This window comes from Chroicocephalus ridibundus, chromosome 8 (assembly GCF_963924245.1).
Source record: "Chroicocephalus ridibundus chromosome 8, bChrRid1.1, whole genome shotgun sequence".
Classification (NCBI taxonomy): Eukaryota; Metazoa; Chordata; class Aves; order Charadriiformes; family Laridae; genus Chroicocephalus; species Chroicocephalus ridibundus.
In genome coordinates this window covers 1,028,322-1,046,637 of record NC_086291.1, presented here as the reverse complement: position 1 = coordinate 1,046,637, position 18,316 = coordinate 1,028,322, and the positions used below count along the sequence as shown (strand labels likewise).

The window sequence follows — 18,316 nt, the reverse complement described above, 5'->3', positions numbered from 1 at the left end:
GCCTCCCCAGACAGCCCTATCATTTGAGCGCTCCGAAGACGTATTACACTAATACATCGTCAGAGCGACGTCGCTATGATGATACGTTAACGCAACACGTCTTCACGGCTTTAGGGCTGGCCAGGAACAACAGGGCGGGCTTTAGATTGAGTTCATCCATATCGCACCCAGGCGCACGCACCCCAGCGGCAAAGGGAGAAGGAAAGGGGTCATCACGTGAGTGTGGTCAAAGCTAAATTCCGGCTAATTTCTGCAAAAGCGTAGCTTTCCTCAGCGTTAGTGAAAAATCTGCTATTTTGCATGTGCTAAACCGTTCTTACAGGTTTGGGCTGTTTTTTGTTGTTCTTTTTTTTTTTTGAAACACTTCAGTGTCACTGGTCTCTGGAGACAGGACTGAATGAACACGAGAGCGTCCTAGTGCCAGGGATTCGCCTGTCACTCGACATGAGAAAATCTGTCTTTGTTCAGCTAAATTCATAATTTCTGAAAAGTCTGCTCTCCCAAACGCATGCATAGACATACATCCAGTTTATCCTCGTGTTTTAGGAAAATAACTACAAACTAGACTGGTTTCACAGTTCATCCCCACCACTATGGGAATAAAACTGCGAGAAAAGGGCAAGAACCGGAACATATGAAACTAGAATTCACCAGGGACGATGCTGAGGATCCGGGCTGAGCTGTTACAAAGGCAGAGGGGGACTGTTCAATCTGAACACGCCAGAGAAGCGGGATGGTATGGTCAGGAAACACTGCCGCACACTACACACAACTGCAAATAAAACAGGAGATTCCTATGTCTTGATCTTTTTTTTTATTTTATTTTTTTTTGCCTGCAGCCATTGGCTGTGAAACCCACTGGCAAAACGTACATCAACACGTCTGTGTCCTTGCCGAGCCACTGATGCTCAGTCTCTCCGCTGGCAGGTAATGCAGAATAATAGGAGTGAACGTGGAGATTAAAACAGTGCTGAGGACCGAACGTGCACCACGCGCGGGGTCTAGGGTGGCCTTGCTCCAGAGCAGCTCTGTCCTGGGTGTGTGGGCTGAACCCTGCTCGAGGCAGGACCATGCGAGGTTCACTCCAGGAGAGCATCCACCAGGTTTCCTTCATTTGAGGGGCTGAGTTCAAGCACTTTGCGTGCATCTCTCTCAGCATTTTAGTTTGGAGCAGGAGCGCAATTCTGAGGTGAACCTCCTGGTTGCCCTCACGCCTCACACCTCACTTGGTGCTGCAGAGCGTATGTGTGGAGCCCGGCCTTGTCTGTGAGTCCACCGGGCAACAGCACGATGCCAACATGAACCGACTAGAGTGAAGATATTGGTTTGAAACATATGAAACTTCATCTAACAACACTTGGGGTAAATATTACTATTGCGAAATCAAGCACTTTGAACAGAGCCAGAAGTGAGGTTACTCTTGCAATCTTTTTATGCCCCTGTCTCTATTTGACATCGTTGGTCTCCCAAGGAACAGGCGATGGGACAAGGGGAAACAGCCTCAAGTTGCGCCAGGGGAGGCTTAGGATGGATATTAGGAAAAATTTCTTCAATAAAATGGTTATCAAGCCTTGGCCCAGGCTGCCCAGGGCAGTGGTGGAGCCGCCATCCCTGGAGGGATTGAAAAGCCGGGCAGACGTGGTGCTGAGGGACATGGGGTAGTGGTGGGTTTGGGCAGTGCTGGGTCCATGGTTGGACTTGATGATCTGAAAGGTCCCTTCCAACCTTATGATATAAACCCATCCTGGTCACTGTTGTCTTAATGAAGACCTGCTTCATTGGAAGCACCTTGTTTCCCCAGCATCCACCCAGATATTTAGCTAGTTTGGTAAAACAACCGTACATGTCTGACCACTCGCCCCAGCTGCCCTGCCAGCTCTGCTCGCTCTCGCTGCCGCCTTCCCACCAGAGAGCGGCCGCTCCGAGGGCTCCGTGAACGCGCCGTAGGGACAACCTGCTGTGACGGGGAGAGACACCCCACTCCTCTCCATTTGCTTCGTTCAATATAACCAAATTAAAAACCTCTGTACCCTGAACTTTCGACTATGATGTGGATTTTCAAGAAGCGTCATTTTGTTTTAAGGGAGTCAGGTAGAAAAAGTTTTGCTTTTTCCGTAAGACTTTTTGGAACTACAGAATTTAAGCTATTTTGCATTGCAATAAACCCCCGGTAAGCCTGCCCCAAGCTTTGCTCAGGCGGTGGGTGCTTTGCTGCTGGTCCCTGCTGGGTTGCATGGTCGGAGCATGGCCCCCTGGCTGCATCCCCAGTGTCCCGGGCCACCGGCCCCTCTGCCGCTGGGAAAGAGGGACTGGCAAACTCACCTTCGGAAAGTTTTGTCAAAACCAAAGCGGAAAAGAGTTTTGATATACAGCACTCAAATCGTGCCAAGCAGGAAGAGTCTATCTAAGGACTTACGAATGGCAGTTGTGGTCGCTGCTCCTGGCAACGCCGGCAGAGCTGGCTTTTCAGTCCCGGCAACGTAACGCACACGCGCTCTGCATACAAGTGCTAAAAGCTGGGGTTACGTTTCAGGCAGACCTTAATTCTTTAAAATTCCGGTTTCATTCTTAAACTATTGATGCTGCACTTTGCTCTTAAATGTCAGAACAAAATAAGTAATACCTGCAATTTATTCAGATGACATTTCAACAATACGAGATTTTCAGATTACAAACTACAGCCCCGTGTTTCTTGCGGTTTTACACTGAATGTGTAGATTTTTTGGATTTACATAATGGGTTTGTACAATGAATATTTATATAATGAGAGCATTTACATAATGACTGCAAGTGAAACATGCACAATAAAGATTCCAGGCCAATAATTTATGTACTAAGTTAAAAATCACCTCTAAATACATTTCATTTTTATTCCTACGAAAGGTTCATTTTATCTCTTGTTCAAAAAAATGGAATCCGACCTTCCCCAAGTAAAGGCTGCATTGATGCAAATCATGATAATATTTCGGAATTAGTCTACATTGAATCATTTGTATTCAGAGATTTCAGTTTCTTATCTTTTAGTAGCAGCTTTGACAAACAATTTCAGAATATTCTAAATATGATTCATTAATATAATTTAGTGTTGTATTCTGGATGTGATGCTTGCATGTAAGCCTCATTAGTGCCGCTGGGAATTACAGGAGAAAACTGGTAGAAATTATAAAGTGCAGATGAAGCTTATGTTTAGATAAAGGTAAGTTGCTGCAGACAGAATATAAACCGTTAGAGAAATCTGGTGTTTTCAACACTCTTGCATTTTGTTTTCTAATAAATCCAGGCTTCTTGTTTGCCAGACTGATGTTTAATTGGGTCTGAGCGGCAGCTGTAACTGCCTGTACACCAGAACGTACACCTGGGCACAGGAGCGGTACAGCCTTACTGAAATGGAAAAAGCCTTCTTTATTTGGTGGACTAGAGGACAGAACATATTCTGTAGATTAGATGTTCTCTTCCATCACATTTTACAAGATTTTTGAGCAAAGAGTTATTTGGACCCTGTGTCCTCCCCCTCCGGACAGAGTTCTGCCCATTCACCATTCTTTCATTAAAACTTCAATTATATAAATAAACCACGCATTTATTGTTCTTGTGTCAGGTGTACCTCCTCCTTGACCATAAACAGGATTAAGCAGTTGATGAGCACCAGTGTAAATGCACCTGGAGGAACCAGGACAAGACAAGGTGACAGGTGACAGGACAAGAGGCAACGGGCTCTCATTAAGACATAGGAAATTCCATTTAAATGTGAAAAAAAGCTTTTTTATCATGAGTGTGATCACACACTGGGACCGGTTGCCCAGAGAGGCTGTGGCATCTCCATCCTTCGCGATATTCAAGCCCAACTGGACATGTTCTGAGCAGGAGTCAGAGCAGCTGATCTCTAGATGTCCCTGTCCACCTCAGCCAGTCCCTGGTTCAGTTCCGTGACTTTCCTTTTTTTTTCAAGCACGAAATTTGTTAAACCCATGTTTGTGTTTCATCCAACCTACTGCTTCCTGGTGAGAGAGTCGGGGATGTGGCAAAACCGATCCAAGAAGACTCCCTCCCCAAAGACCATCCCAAAAGGAGAAGGTGTATGAAGGTGTATGGGATGTGCAGGATTATCTGCCAGATGCTTGGTCAGGGTGTTGTGGCAGAGAGGAGGAAATAGCGAGCATACGGGAAACGCATGACGGGCTCTCCTCTGGCTCTGCAAAGGGCTGTGAAGGCGGAACGAAGCAGGTATCAGGGAAGGGAAACTGCCCGCCCTTAAATCTTGGGTGGTGAGGAAACATGGTGAGGGAACATGCCCGTCTGCCCGCCTTTTTCTGTGCTCGGCGCTCGGCAAAAGCATCATCGCGCCGTCAGCGCTTTGATTGACTCTCCCTGCCCCGCGGTATCGTTGATTAGTCTGTTCCTCAAATTTCACTTTAAGTTCTCGTTGAGGTAAATGTAATGGCTCTGCAGCTGAACGATGACATTTTTACTCTCAGTCCTTGTTCTCAGTCCTTTGGTCAAGATATGAAATCAGCGGGTTCACTGAAAGCCCTCGTGATTACGTGCACTGATTTTGTCTGAATTCAAGATGAGGAGGATCTAATTCCTCCTCGGACCCCTTCTCCAGCCCGAGTGCACTAATTCTCCTTGTCTGTTTTTTTCCTCTCCAGGAAAATTGTAACAGCTCCTTTCTGTAGACAATCTAATGCTTTAAGCTATTACTCTAAAGTATCACCACGGTTTCCAATAAAATTTTATTTGACATTTAGTTAAAATCCATTTTCTGCTACAACTGAATTTTTTTCCCTAGTCCCTTGATGGACACTTCAAGCAAAATTCATTGTCATTGTCTTAAAGGTCAAAAGTTGGGGTTTTTTTTTCCCTCAGATCTTGCTTTGTAAAGCAAACTGTTACTCAGGATTATGAGACACTGCGGTAAGCTGTGACAGTCCATGAAACTGTTCTTCCCGGCAATTACACGGGTTTCATAAAAGTTGTGTGAGCAAACAGAAAGACCTTCACTGCAAAATCAATTATCATTGTAGAGTCCCTGCAAAAGAACCGGAGCAACGCCAGTCTTGCCTGCAGCAGCCAGTGGGAAGCAGGGACCCTCTCCTCCCAGCAACACAAAACCCACCAGGACTTGCAGAGGCAGAAGCTCTGGGACGGGGCGCGGGGATCTGCCCCCTCTCAGCCAGCCAGCCCCTGCCTTGCTCCCACCAGGTCAGCCCGTCTAGAGATGCCTGCAAAGTTAGCTTAAAGCTTTCCTTTAAATACCTCATGAGGAATTAAAAGTATAAATAGAAACTATGTTTTTAGATGCCATTTTGTTTGTAATTTTTCATAAACATAATTTAATTTGTTCAATAAAACCATTCAAATAAACTAGTCTGTATTCAGTGGCAGATACATTAAAATAAATCTATTGCACGGTGTGTTAATGTTTTCAACTTTCACTCCTGCTTCTAGAGAGTCCTGCGTGTTCTTGATTATTTCCTTGTTTCGCTTTTAATTGGAATCGTTTGACGTCTGCAGCCTGTTAAAATGAGCTTAAAAATGTACTCGTATTTAGGGTGCCTTTATATCTACGTTCCCATGTTACAGTAGTATTGTAGTTTTCACTGATCTCGGCTGAAATCTGAAGAAGCTTTTATTTTCCCAAAGTGTCGTTAAGCACTCAGTTTTTAAGGTGTCACACAAGAGATGCTGCCACACTTGTGAAACCTGACGTTGCGAAACCTGCTGTTGGTGAGCCGCCGCGGAGAGCCGCGGGTGAGCGCGGTGCTTACCGGAGGGGGAGATGTGCCTCCAGGAGATGGAAGGCTCTGGCTTCCCTGTGGCCAGGCACACCAGCGTAACGTTGCTTCCTTCGTTCACCACGATGTCACTCGAAATGCGGAATATCTTGGGAGAAACTGGAAGGAAAGAAGGAGAAGGTTGTAATGGAGAGCTGCCGGCTCAGCGCGATCCCCCAGAGCATGCGTAGCCGAGGATAGCTGGGATGCCCACGTTGCCATTGCTGATAAAAACACGCCCAGTTGTTGAAACGTAACTCTGCAAAAACCTCAATTGGGTTTTTCCATAGCTACTTCTGCAGCTATTTCCATCACGTTTGCAGAAGCTCAGCCATGGATTCCAAATGCTACAAGTAAGAAAACAGCAATTGCCTCAATTTTGTGCAGAGCAGGTATCGTTATCACAGTAAACTGCTACTGCTGGATGCTCGTTTCAGAGATGGTTGAGCTTGCTCATGATAGTTGAAAAGAAGATGAAATTAAACTTTTCTTGTACTTTTAAAAATAATGATACCTATTACGTAGAATAGAATCATAGACTCGCTTTGACTGGACGAGAACTTTAAGACCATCGAGGCCAACCGTTAACCCAGCACTGCCAAGTCACCACTAAACCACGTCCCTCTACTCTGTGTGTACTTGGAGAGTCGTATCTGTTCACGGAGGAGACTAAAATACATTTAGTTCAGTTGCTTTGTATTGCTTCTAGGCTTGCAGCAGCAACACGGCTAAGAAAAAATAAGCTAGATTTTTTTTCAGCTCATCAGCAGAATTCTTCACTAAACTCCATTTTCTGTACTATTTATACATCTGGGCAGAAGAGAACAAAAGTTCCACATGGATGGAAAATGATGGAAAGCATTAAACAGTCTGCCCTTAAGGGAATGCTTTACTTGTAATGTTACACAGGGAGGAAAGGAACTCCGGGTCCCAGCAATGAAGGCAGGGATTCTGGATTTCAGAATGAATCTTTCTTTCTAAAGAAATATGCATTTCTTTACGTGTTTATTATTACATTTGATATAGAAATCAAATCAATGCAGTAACAAGGCACACCCTATTGATGTTTCTGAAAAGGACTATTCTCTAGATATAAATAACAAATTTTGTACAAATATCAGTAAAAGACACAGATTTTACATGAGGGTGTTCTGGAGCCTTCTGTAATGACCACTTGAAAATCAAAGCTCTCTGCAAGGCAAATAGCTACCAATAAAATGAGAAAAAAAATATTTACGGTCTTCCATTTTCCTAATCAAAGTCTCTGTCCAACTGGAGACTTACTCTCCTGAATGCCACACCCGTCTCACTGGTTTGCTCCAATTTCTCACAGCCAAAATCGCACCACGTGAACCCACACAGACGCCTTTGCAACCTGGAATATGCTATTAGCATCCCTTCATCGTACTTTAAAAGTACAGAGCTTTTTCATACACACAGACCAGTTTTGCGCGCTTTGGGATCTCCGCCTGCAGATGTTCTCCAGCCCTTTCCCTGGTCCAGTGACTGGAAGTATTTCAGTCGTAGAAATGAGTTGGGGTCAGAGAGACTTCAAAGGCTGGAAATTCTCAGTGCTTCCTTGTGGCTATGCATTTGTTAGCAAAGTAAATTAAAAGTCTATGCAGAGTATTTTTAATTAGCAGAGAAACATTCTCTTTAGGGAAAATGAAGGTCCGGGGAAGGCTGAACCTTCCCTAACTCTTAAAGCAGTGCAGGTCACCGTTACCCACCTTTGAAGTTCAAGCAGGTTTACACAATCGCTCGAACAGAGAAATACTTCTGAATTTGCCACAGTCTAACTCACAGAGGTGACAATTATAGAATCAAATCATAGAATCATAGAGCGGTTAGAGTTGGAAGGGACCTTAAAGATCAATCCATTCTTCCCTACTTCACTGGATGACCTGAAAAAGCACGCAGTGACTGCAGAGCATTTTTAGGAGCTGAAACATACAGAAGAGTTATTTCCACGTAAAGGGAGAATTTATTAATCAGATTTCTTTGCAGATCCCTGCAATGAACCCTTTACCCAACCTCCTCTTGCAGAAGTCCTTGAGGAGACCGTGAACAGCCCCCACCGACATGCCCACCCCACGCTGGCCATGCCATGGCATGGCCCTTCCTCGGGGGCCCCCATGCCCAGAAACGGGGCATTGGTAACACAGGTCTCCCCCACCGCCCCGTCCAGCCCCAGTTAAATATCATTAACGCTACAGCTTGCCAACAGACAAAACATTCAAAGGAATTCTTATTTCTGCGTACAGAGTACAAAAAATAAATCTACTTCCTAAAGACAGCTGGTGAGGGATCATCCTATCTGAAATGGAGAAATCCATCTGAGCGCGGAATATCATGAGTAATGTGGCACACACAGTGGCTTTAGTCAGTCTACAATATTTTAAAAATATCTTCCTAAATCTGAGTTACTTATTTCTTTATCCTTCAAGAACAAAAGTACTTCCAGAAAGTCAAGTGAAAGAATCAAATAACTCAAAACAGTTTTTCTCACAAGTAAATATATACAATTGACAGACGCGGTATCTGTTTGGAACTGTGGAAATATCTTCCAGATTAAGTAAATGTTACAGTGTAAGATTTCCAACAGCATTTAACTTCTTATTTGAAGTTCTGCACCTTTGAAGGTAGAAAAAGAGAGAGATTTGCTCATGTTTTGGCATTACTGAAGCAGTACCATCGTGGGATTTTTCACACCTTCCACCTAATGCTATTTATCCAGGTGATTTTTATTTGCCTTAAACTTGTCACTAAACATAGAGGACGTGGCTGGAGCCTGCTGTGCTGCCACGATGGCACCCGGGCGGCCAGTACAAAGTAAAGCAAATTAAAGGAGGTCTCCCGGTGCTCAGGCTGCGCCAGGGTCAGGGTCACGCTTGGTCCAGTCTGCTCCCTTCACCCATCACCAGAAAATGGGTGGGTGAAATATCCACTCATGGTTCAGCATACCCATTTAATTAGTGCGACTGGTAAAAACAGACTGGAGATATGATACCATTAATCCCGGTGGGAATGAGGAGCTCTTGGCAGGCTCTGCTGCTGGTCCTTCAGCTGCTGCAGGGCCTGTGAGCAGAGCGCCATAAGGGTCCAGCAGAAAAGCTGCATCACAGAAGCAACTGCAATCAAATTTCCAAAAATACAAATTTCCAAAGAAAATACACTGACAGTCCTGCCATAGGCAGGAATCTAGAATTAAAGCAACAGGATTTCATTCAGTTGACACGGACAAACACAACTTCTTTTCCAAGACAAAGATCAACATCTACTCTCTTCTCTGCTGCTTAACGCAAGCGTTGTCTTTGTCCTCCTCTGCCCTTCCTCGAGGTTTCATTTGCTCCCTATCCTTCACCTCCTTTTCAAGCAGCCTCTTCTCACAAAAAGCAGCACATTTTCCCTAACGCTCAGGCTCCAGCCATGGGTTTCCTCCCGCAGCTCCAGCTCTCTCCCTCTCCTCCCTGTTTAGGAGAGCCATTAACTCTGGCGGTCAGTCTCCCCTTCTCTGTTGTAGGTGTTGCCTACCATGTTCAACCCCCAAAACCTATAGTGTTTTGTCAAATATTTTCATTTTTATAAAACTGTATGTTCTAATGGCAAACAATTTGGAAATCTTCCCCTGGTGATTCTACGTGTAACCCATGGTTATGGAGCACAGAATTTGATATGAACGAAATTCAAGCATATTAACAGATTTGTGGAATATGGGGCCAGAGGATAATTTAGTCTGAGCTCAGATAGTCACAGGCTGTGGAAATTTTCCCTGAAGCCTGACTAAAGTACGAGTTTTAGAAAGCTGTCTAGTCTTATCCTGGCAATTCCAGGTGACGCTCGCGCTGCCACATCTGGTAAGCACTTTCAGCGATTAAATACCCCCTTCCTGCCGGGAAATAGCATCTTAGTTCAAAATTGCAGTCCACAAAATTCAGCTTTCAGAAATCAGATCTTATTATGTTTTTGTCTGCAAGACTGAGCATCCCCCTTACTATCAAATATCTTTTCTATGACTAAGGACCCATACGCGATAAATGACCTCTTCATCTTTATCTGCAGATGATTTGAGCACCACGAGCTTAATTTTTGTAAGGTTTCCTAGATAATATTTGTTTCTCTCTTTTGAGGAGTACCTGAATCATCCTGAAATGTGAACAGTGGGACAAGGCGTAAGAGCCTACCGAGAGTCTTACCAGTGCTGTGCGCAGAGGTAAGCCCGGTATTTTCTCTCAGCTTTATTTCCTCTTTCCCCGTGCAGTCATTACCACCAGGACCATTATTCCAGTTATCCCTTCAGCTCCTGCCGTGGTCACCGCGAGGGGCTGGAGGGAGGGAGAGGGCAGGAGGCTCTGACGGGATGAGGATGGTTTGCTGCACAGACCTCCTGCCTGGTGAAGGATGCCAGTCACGTATCCTGCCAGAATGACACAAATACCTGGAGACTCCTGTTGGTCCCACTGCACATCACCTGTGACTCCCTCCTGAGCAGCACTATGGGAGCATCCTCCTAATTTCCATTTTAAAAGTGCATATCTTGGTGGTAAAAACTGGTATACCCATCAGAAGGAGGGAGAGCAGCATCTCTGGGGCTGTGCCGCAGAAGGGACCTGCCCGCTCCGTCTGACGGCATCCTCTGTCCTACCTCTGTGCTACCCACCTCGTGGTGGTTTGGGCAGTGGTAGGTTGATGGTTTGACTTGATGATTCCAACCAAGATGATTCCATGATTCTACCTCATGGCAGCTCTGTTGACTTTCCCAAATCAGACTTCCCCACCAGGGGCTGACAGAGCCCTGCTTTCTCACCGGTCTGTTGGAGGAGCTGCTTTGTCTGACCAGACCCGCTGTCCCTGAAGCCTGACCGATTGATCCTGGTAAGAATTGAGACCTGGCTCCTAATTATTCCTGGAGTCCGGAATTGCATCTGCCATTATTTTGCATTGAGTCTATAGTTCATTGCAGGGGCTCATTCCTCATATTCAAGGGCTGGAATTATATTCTCAGTTACATTCATGAGTACGTAAATGATGCAGCGTAATAAAGCTTACTAGCGTAATGGGAATGTCTGTAGGGTACAGCTACCTTTTTAGATGCTGTTGCTTTTTGAGCGCGAGAAAGGGTGCTTTATTTTCGTCACTATTTACAATTATCAGGTAAAAAATCTGGGACATCAGCATAAGTGTGCCCATCTTGTTTCATCAAACATGTGCTGCCTTACTCTTCCCCCGGCTCAAATGCCCAGTCAAAGTCTATGTAGTATCAAGATCACAACAGATGTGGCTGGACATACAGCTCTATTTCTTCCAAAGGTTTCCACAGATAAAGGTGATGACAAGTTATGAACTACATTGTTTCTAATCACATTTATTAAATCACATGGCAGCCAACTCCCTTTCCGGATTATAATGTAATCAATCCCATTTCATATACAGAATGTAGCCAATCCCAATAGAAAATATAAAAACTGTGAGGGGAACTGGATTATAAGTACAAAGTGTGATGTCTGGGAGTTTGGCAGGAGAGATTTTACCACCAGAATCTAAGGAATCACCTGCTTCATCCCTCCCAGGTGTTGCAGTAGAGATTTTGTGCTCATACTGCCTTAGCCGAAGCTCCGTCTGCTAGCTTTTCAATAAAGAGTAACTTTTTTGGTAAACGAGAAGTATTACATGGTCTCTTTACCAGAATCCCAATACCCTTACGTTCTGTATCTGAATGCTGGGCTGTGCTCCCCAGCTCTCTGCAATGATAATTTCACTTTTTTCCTAATTACGATTTCATAATTAATCAATAAACACGGGGCGGGGGAGAGAAAATGCTGCTTTCAGCAGCTTAACTGACCGTTTCTTTCGGACTGGAGTGAACTTGTTGACCAGCCCCTCTGTGAAACGCTGCTGCATTCCTGACTGCGAATGGCAAGCAGCAACGTGCGCGGGAGTTTGCCAAACCCCGTTCACCGCGTTTCGGAGCCCTCCTGTGAGACACGCTGCAGCACCGCATCACTGCGGTGTTTGAGCTCAAAAGACGCTGTTTCGGGTCCGAGCTGCAGCGGAGGGAGCGGCGCAAGGGATGCTCGCGGTGAAGCAGCGCGTCACCAAGTGCCTTGGTCTGTTGTGAGTCAGCCTTCAAACCTGTATTTATAAAAGCCATACAAGCCTCCAAAGGCAAAATCCTCCCCTCAAGAGCACACAAGCACCTCTGAGCACCGGGGTTTCGGCAGCCGGGGTCCCCGCAGGGGCAAAGCCACGCACTGCCCAGCCCTGGCAGGTTTCTTCTCTTTTACAGATTTTCCGATACCGCTGCCTGCAGCAAGCAGCACAGACAGGGTACAACAGCCTTTGGCGTTCCCACGCACGCAGAAGGAATCTGCTCCGTCAGACAATATTTCGTACTCCTTCCCATGAATCCCAGAGTCGGACGACCTCAGCCCAAGGGCAAACTGACACCATCAATTCTCCCCCCACAGCCGTTTGGAGCCTGCAGGATGTGAGCGCACACAGTCCCTGCTGGGCGCACCTCATGCCCCCATCCACTATACCCAAAATACCCAATGGCTGTATATATTTTTTAAATGTACAATATTTTATAATAGCATTTATACTATATATAGGACTACGGTTATAAACACCTAAGGTCTATTGCATTTTTATTAGGGAGTGAGAAGCTCTCTGGTGTAACAAGGGACACAAGGTCCCAGTGGACAAACACCCTCCAGATTGTGCTAAAGACTGGAAAGTCTGGCCCGGAAGAAGTGTGCACGCTTTTGCTTCTTTTTGAGGATTATCATCAGGAGTTTTGCCGTCTTTATGAGGGAAGATTTGAACTGTGACATGGTAGAAGATGTAGAATTTTCCAGACTTAGAGAGTGCAGATTAAGTGATTTTCTCTTAAGTACATGCTTTGTTCATTCTCTAATTGACTGGGCTCTTCTTTAATCTAGGTTTTATAGTGGGGAAATTAAACAAAATCTAGTAGAAGATGTTTGTAAGCCTTATTACGATGACACCGAGCAGGTTGCATCATCTATGCATTTCCACAATAGAATTAGCAAATAAATGAATACAAGCCGTACATTAACGAAAACAACACACAAGCACAGAAGTGCAACCCTGCTGTATAATATAATTCTGTAAAATTACAGAAATGATACAACATCAGCTGGTACTCATGAAAAATTGTAGATTTTATTTTCATTAATGATTTCCTAGGAAGGTCTTTTTCAGGATAGAAATTGGCTTCTGTAGTAAGTGTTTCTGGAACCTCACAGTCTGAGACAAACAATGATTTCTGGTATATTGGTATGCTGCTAATTTTTCTGCTATTTACTGACTGTTAGGCATCATTAAATTCAGATCACTAAAATCTGTGGAATTTATTAATTATCACTAGAATATATATGCAGAATCACAACAGAAAGTTAATATTTAATAAGAATTAGAAAATGTTTATTTTGCATGCATGCTTCTTATGATACCTCTAAGGACTCCGATCTACGAGCAGATTGAGCTTTTAATATCTGCTATGCTGAGCACCGAGTGCAGATTAAATCCGCTGCAGCGCTACTCTCCATTTCAACAGCTACAGTCCTTCACCCATCGCACGTGGCAACTGTGAAGGTCAGGAAAAACAATTAAACATAGCAGCGAATAAACATTTATGCAGTATACGGATTAAAGAAATGCAGAAGAAGCCAGATAACAAGCAAGGATGAAAGAGAAATTAAAATCCCAAGTAAATTCTGTACAGGGGTCCAAAATGAAAATCTGTCATTTTTTCTTAAAATGCTTTTAAATGAATACCTTCCCATTTAGGACAAGGTATATAGGCTGTTTGTAGAAATTAAGTAGCGGTGGCAATCAAAACTATCTGCTTTCTATAGTTTTATTGAACCACTCTACTGTGGGGACAGCGGGGACCGAGCCAGGAGCCGGGGGGGGGCGGCGTTGCCCCAAAGGGGAAATCCACCTGACAGCCTGATTTTCCAATTAAATATTTGGAGTGATTTAGGACCAATTCCCCATTTACAAATTTCAAATTAAAGAGTTGCCCAGGCCACATCAAACATTAAATGCACTTGAGGCCTTTGGTAATTTTCTGGGAGTCAAAATAAATCAAAATGAAAGCCAAAGATCTTTGTTATCTAAAACAAATGAGAGAAAAAAGGAAATTATTAGTTTTTGTTTTGCTGATGAAATTTAAAGCGACACTAAACATTTAGGAAATAGATTTACTTTTTAGTGAAGCTTCGTTTTCTGTTCAGAAGGCAGTCTATGAGATTGCTCTACTTAAATTTGATTAATTGAGAGGAAAATGCGGAGCAAAAGAGGAACACGGAGGAGCAAATGGTAATTCAGCCTCACAGGCGGCTGTGCGGGCAATGCGACACCCCCAGAGTTACAGCATGATCCCGATGCGCAAACCCGTCCTTACGCCGTTTACATCCCCACCATCCCCTTCCGTCATGTGCCTGGATGAACACATTCTCTAAAAGGCTTCTGTAAATGACCAATAACAGGAAAATTTCACCATCTTCCATTATTTCCTTTCTCCAATTCTTCATTGAGAATAGTTATTATACTCTGCTTTAAAAACAATTTGTCAATATTATAGGATAGGGAAAAAACAGGGAACATACTCCAAAAAGTTATTTACCTAGTTGGCTTGCACGGAGTTTTGTTTAAATACTTACCAAAGCTTATATCCACTACAGCGTTAAATAAATTAATCACCTTTATTAGAAGCGCGTACCAATAGAGTGTGGCACAAGGGACACAGCGACGTGTTTATTTTCCCTTGGGCTCTTTATAACAGAGAGAAATAAATTTGTTTCTGTTTCCAAAAGCAATTAAAACAAACGGCGTGAGAATGACGTTCAGGCCAGCCTTAACGGTGAGCTACTATAAAAGCAAGTGTGCAATAATAATGATAACGTTAATAACGACAACAATGATTTTATTCCACCCTGATGCCACCAAAGTGCAATTAATTGGAGCCAGCCCATCAGCTCCAGACCAGCTCGTTAGTGACAACCACCCTCGGCCCACGTCGCAAGGACCTGACGGCCTTGAGGGGCCTTGAAGGCCTTGAATCGGGAGGAGGGGCGCGGTGTTTGCCATCAGGAAGGACCCCACAAAAATCGTCTTAACCCTGTCTGGGAGCTGCAGAGCTCTGCCCAAGTGGGATTTTGCCCTCAGAGAGGCCTTTGTCCCTGTCCCCCGCCCCGGCCGGCTGCCCCGGCCCTGAGGCTGCCATGAGGGGAGCCGCCGTCGGCGGGGAAGGACTGTCCACGGCGTGCAGGGGAGCTTGGGATGCACTGGGGGCTCCTCGGTGATAACAAAACCGGCCATCTCAATGTAATTTGCTACCGTTAGCAGTCAGGAAACTCTGCGAGCTGCACTCACAGCCAAAATCTGAAAGAAGAGCTCAGAACTGGAGGGGACTTTTACTTCCTCAGGCTCCCTGCGTTTTAATTTCCTGATCGGATGTTTCTCGATGGCGTTTGGGAGCCGAGGACCCTCTGATCCCACCAACCCCCTGAATCCCACGAGGCTCCTGGACCCCGCGCGCCCCTTCCCGCGGGCGCTGGCCGTCCTCAGAGGGGGTGGAGGAGACACCACGCTCCTCCTCCCACCGGCACACACCACCCCTTGGTCCGGGGCACTGAGACCGTGACCATCTCCAGATCTTCCTAGAGCCCGTCTTTGAATATATAATGTTTTTTCCATGTATACACAGATTTTCTAATATTTTCTGTCCATCTGCCTTTTAAAATTAAAAAAAAAAAATATGTAAATTTAGCTGTGAAAATGCAAAATATGTGGTTGTTTTGGTTATTTTTGAGATGTTTATCAGAGATAAAATCTCATCAGGTCTCAGCTAATAATAATTATGACTAATAATCTCCATCAATTCATCCCACAAGCAGACGGCAGCAGGTCCCTGGCTCAGCTCCCCGCTTGCTCCTGGCTGTGACAAGGAACATTTCCTTGTTGTGGTGGCCAACGGTGGCCAGGGCCAGCGGTAAGTCCACCCAAGGCTTCTCCCCCCATTGGCAGGGGGACAGCTCACCTGCAGCAGGCAAAGATGCTGCATTTCCCCATGGGGTCGCCATCAGCTGCGTCCCTGAACAAGTTGGGGACCTCCGTGACCTGAGCTGTCTGCTCTGGGTGCTGCAAAAAATACATTGATTTCTCTCTGCAGACAGAATAATTTATTGCTTTGCTTTCCTAATATGCATATTGATTTCATTAACTTGCGTAGTATCTAGAAATCACTAACATGACATAAGAAATAGATTATTGTTCTTCCTTTTATGGCTTGGACATAATAATTAGTTTTTATGACAAATACACAGAAAAATTAAAATGTGCTTATGAGGGTTATTAAAACCAGCGATGAACTCCATTTGCCACTAATTGAGAATCCATACGACTTTTCAGTTTGCAATCATCAGATCCCCCAGCATCTGGAAAATCTTCCACTTTACAAATTAGTCTGTTTTCCAAAGGTTTTCGTAAATTTTAGCATAGGCACTTGCATGAAGATTTCTTGTAAAAAAACTTAATTTCCTATTCTCTTCCTCTTACCCTTCCCATTTTAGTCAGAAGGACGAAGCAACTTGTGATGGAACAACCGGACACAACCGCGACACTCACATGCGGAAGAAAAAAATAAAAAGGAAAGAAAAAGGACAGTTAATAAAAGGAAAGTTTTTATGGAAAAAAAATATCCCAGGTTGAAAGGTGGTTATTAGGAATAAGTAATACGTTTGTACCGTCTGCGAATGGGAAGAGGGGAACTGCATTAACAGCCCGTGGGGTCTTCAACAGGCCACTCGACCATCTGCAGAGCTCATCAATAACCATCGCCAAGCAACAAAAAAGTAATAATATTGCCAAACGCAAACCGCTGTGACTACTGTGAGGTGTATTAATTAGCAGAAACAGATGTAACTTATTTCCAGGAGATTACGCTGGCTGATATCCCGCGCAGCAGTTAACGCGGCTAATCCAGCGCCCTGGCTAATTAGCCAGGGAGGTGTCCGTGTGCTGGCGAAGCTTCATCCCTTGCTCTTGACCCCCACCCCAGCTGTAAATCCAACCCTGCTCCCGTGTGCTTTGGGAGAGACTTCGTATAGAAAGGAGAAGATGCCAAATATTTGTGCCCCCCACGGGAGGATCGCAAAGAAGCCCCCAAAAGGCTGGACTTTGCACGGATTACTATCAGTCAAGTAGTGAACAAAAATCACAGTGTTACAATGCAAAATTCATAAGTTATCATAAATCAGTGCGCTTCGAATGCTCCAAGAAGCAAGAAACTATTTCACTGCCTTAAAACGCTCTTAATTTTGTCAAGATTTTTAAATTATTTATAGCTACATAAATCCTCCACCGCTCTGGCAAACCCATACGCCATTTTCATTCTCAGACCTGTAAACAATTTTAATCTCCGACACACCTCTAAATGCCACATCTAAAATACCTTAAAGTAAAAAAAAAAAAAAAAATCCAACAAAATCGTTTTTATAGTTGAACATATTGCACCATAATATCTACCATAAAAAAGATAATTGTGCTTTTTAGCACACTGCTCCACTTTCACATGGTGGGTTTTTTTTCCAAATGCATTAGGGTTGCCACACACAAGAAATATGATGATTTTCTCCTCTGCTCAGCCCTGGTGAAACACATGGGGAGGGCTGGCTCCAGGGCTGCATCCCTGGGAAAAGAGAAGCCCGGAGGGAGCCGAGCGAGTCCAGGTGAGGGCCACCAAGGCGATGAAGGGGCTGGAGCATCTCTGCTCCCAGGAGGGGCTGGGGCTGCCCAGCCTGGGGAGGAGGGAGCTCAGGGGGATCGTGAGATTATCACGGGAGTCTTGCCAAGGTCCAGCTGATGAGTAGATGAGCAAGGGGAAATCAAGACTTAAATTCGTACGCAGTTTGTTGAGTTTAAAACAGGATTTAACTCGCTGCATTTGAAAGGGTCTGGGTTTCAGAGAAGAAACCCTTCATGGATGAAGTCCCATCCCAAATTCCCAGCTTGAGGCAAGGGCAAAAAAGGTTTTTCTTTGGGAAGGAAATTCCTTGAAAGCCAGGATAAGTGGAAATCGTCAAGTTACAGAAAAATAAAAGTTCAGAACTTTCAATCCACATTCATCTATGGAACCAGTTAACTTTTTAAGCCCAGCAATATTTTACCGCTCCTAAACCCCGATGAAATGAACTGTGTTGCTGTGCCAGTCTTGACCCGTGGCCACCTCAGTGGCCAGTCTGGCCCAAACCATGACAGCACCTCACCTCCTTGGGGCTGCCGAAAAGAGCTGATGGGAGGAAGAGGAAGAGTTTGCACTCCCTGGGGCATTTCAGGCAGGGGTTTTCGGTGTCACTCTGAGGGCAGCTCACAGACTATCAAACCTGGCACCAGGTGCGACCCAAGAACATGGGACGGTCTCAGAAGATGCCAGCGCTGGCTCATGCGGAAAGTTCAAGAACCTCCCTCCCTCCCCGCACCCACCACGGTCAATTTAACAGTTTATGAATACA

The 18,316-nt window shown here is 44.8% G+C and overlaps 1 protein-coding gene across 1 annotated transcript in view; it reads right to left on the bottom strand.

Moving 5' to 3' along the window:
• NEGR1 (neuronal growth regulator 1) overlaps positions 1-18,316 on the bottom strand; it is a 312,772-nt gene that overhangs the window by 124,060 nt on the left and 170,396 nt on the right. Inside the window, exon 3 of the mRNA XM_063344769.1 lies at positions 5,769-5,894. Within this exon, the coding sequence (XP_063200839.1) occupies positions 5,769-5,894 (126 nt within the window). The remainder of the gene's footprint in view (positions 1-5,768; positions 5,895-18,316) is intronic.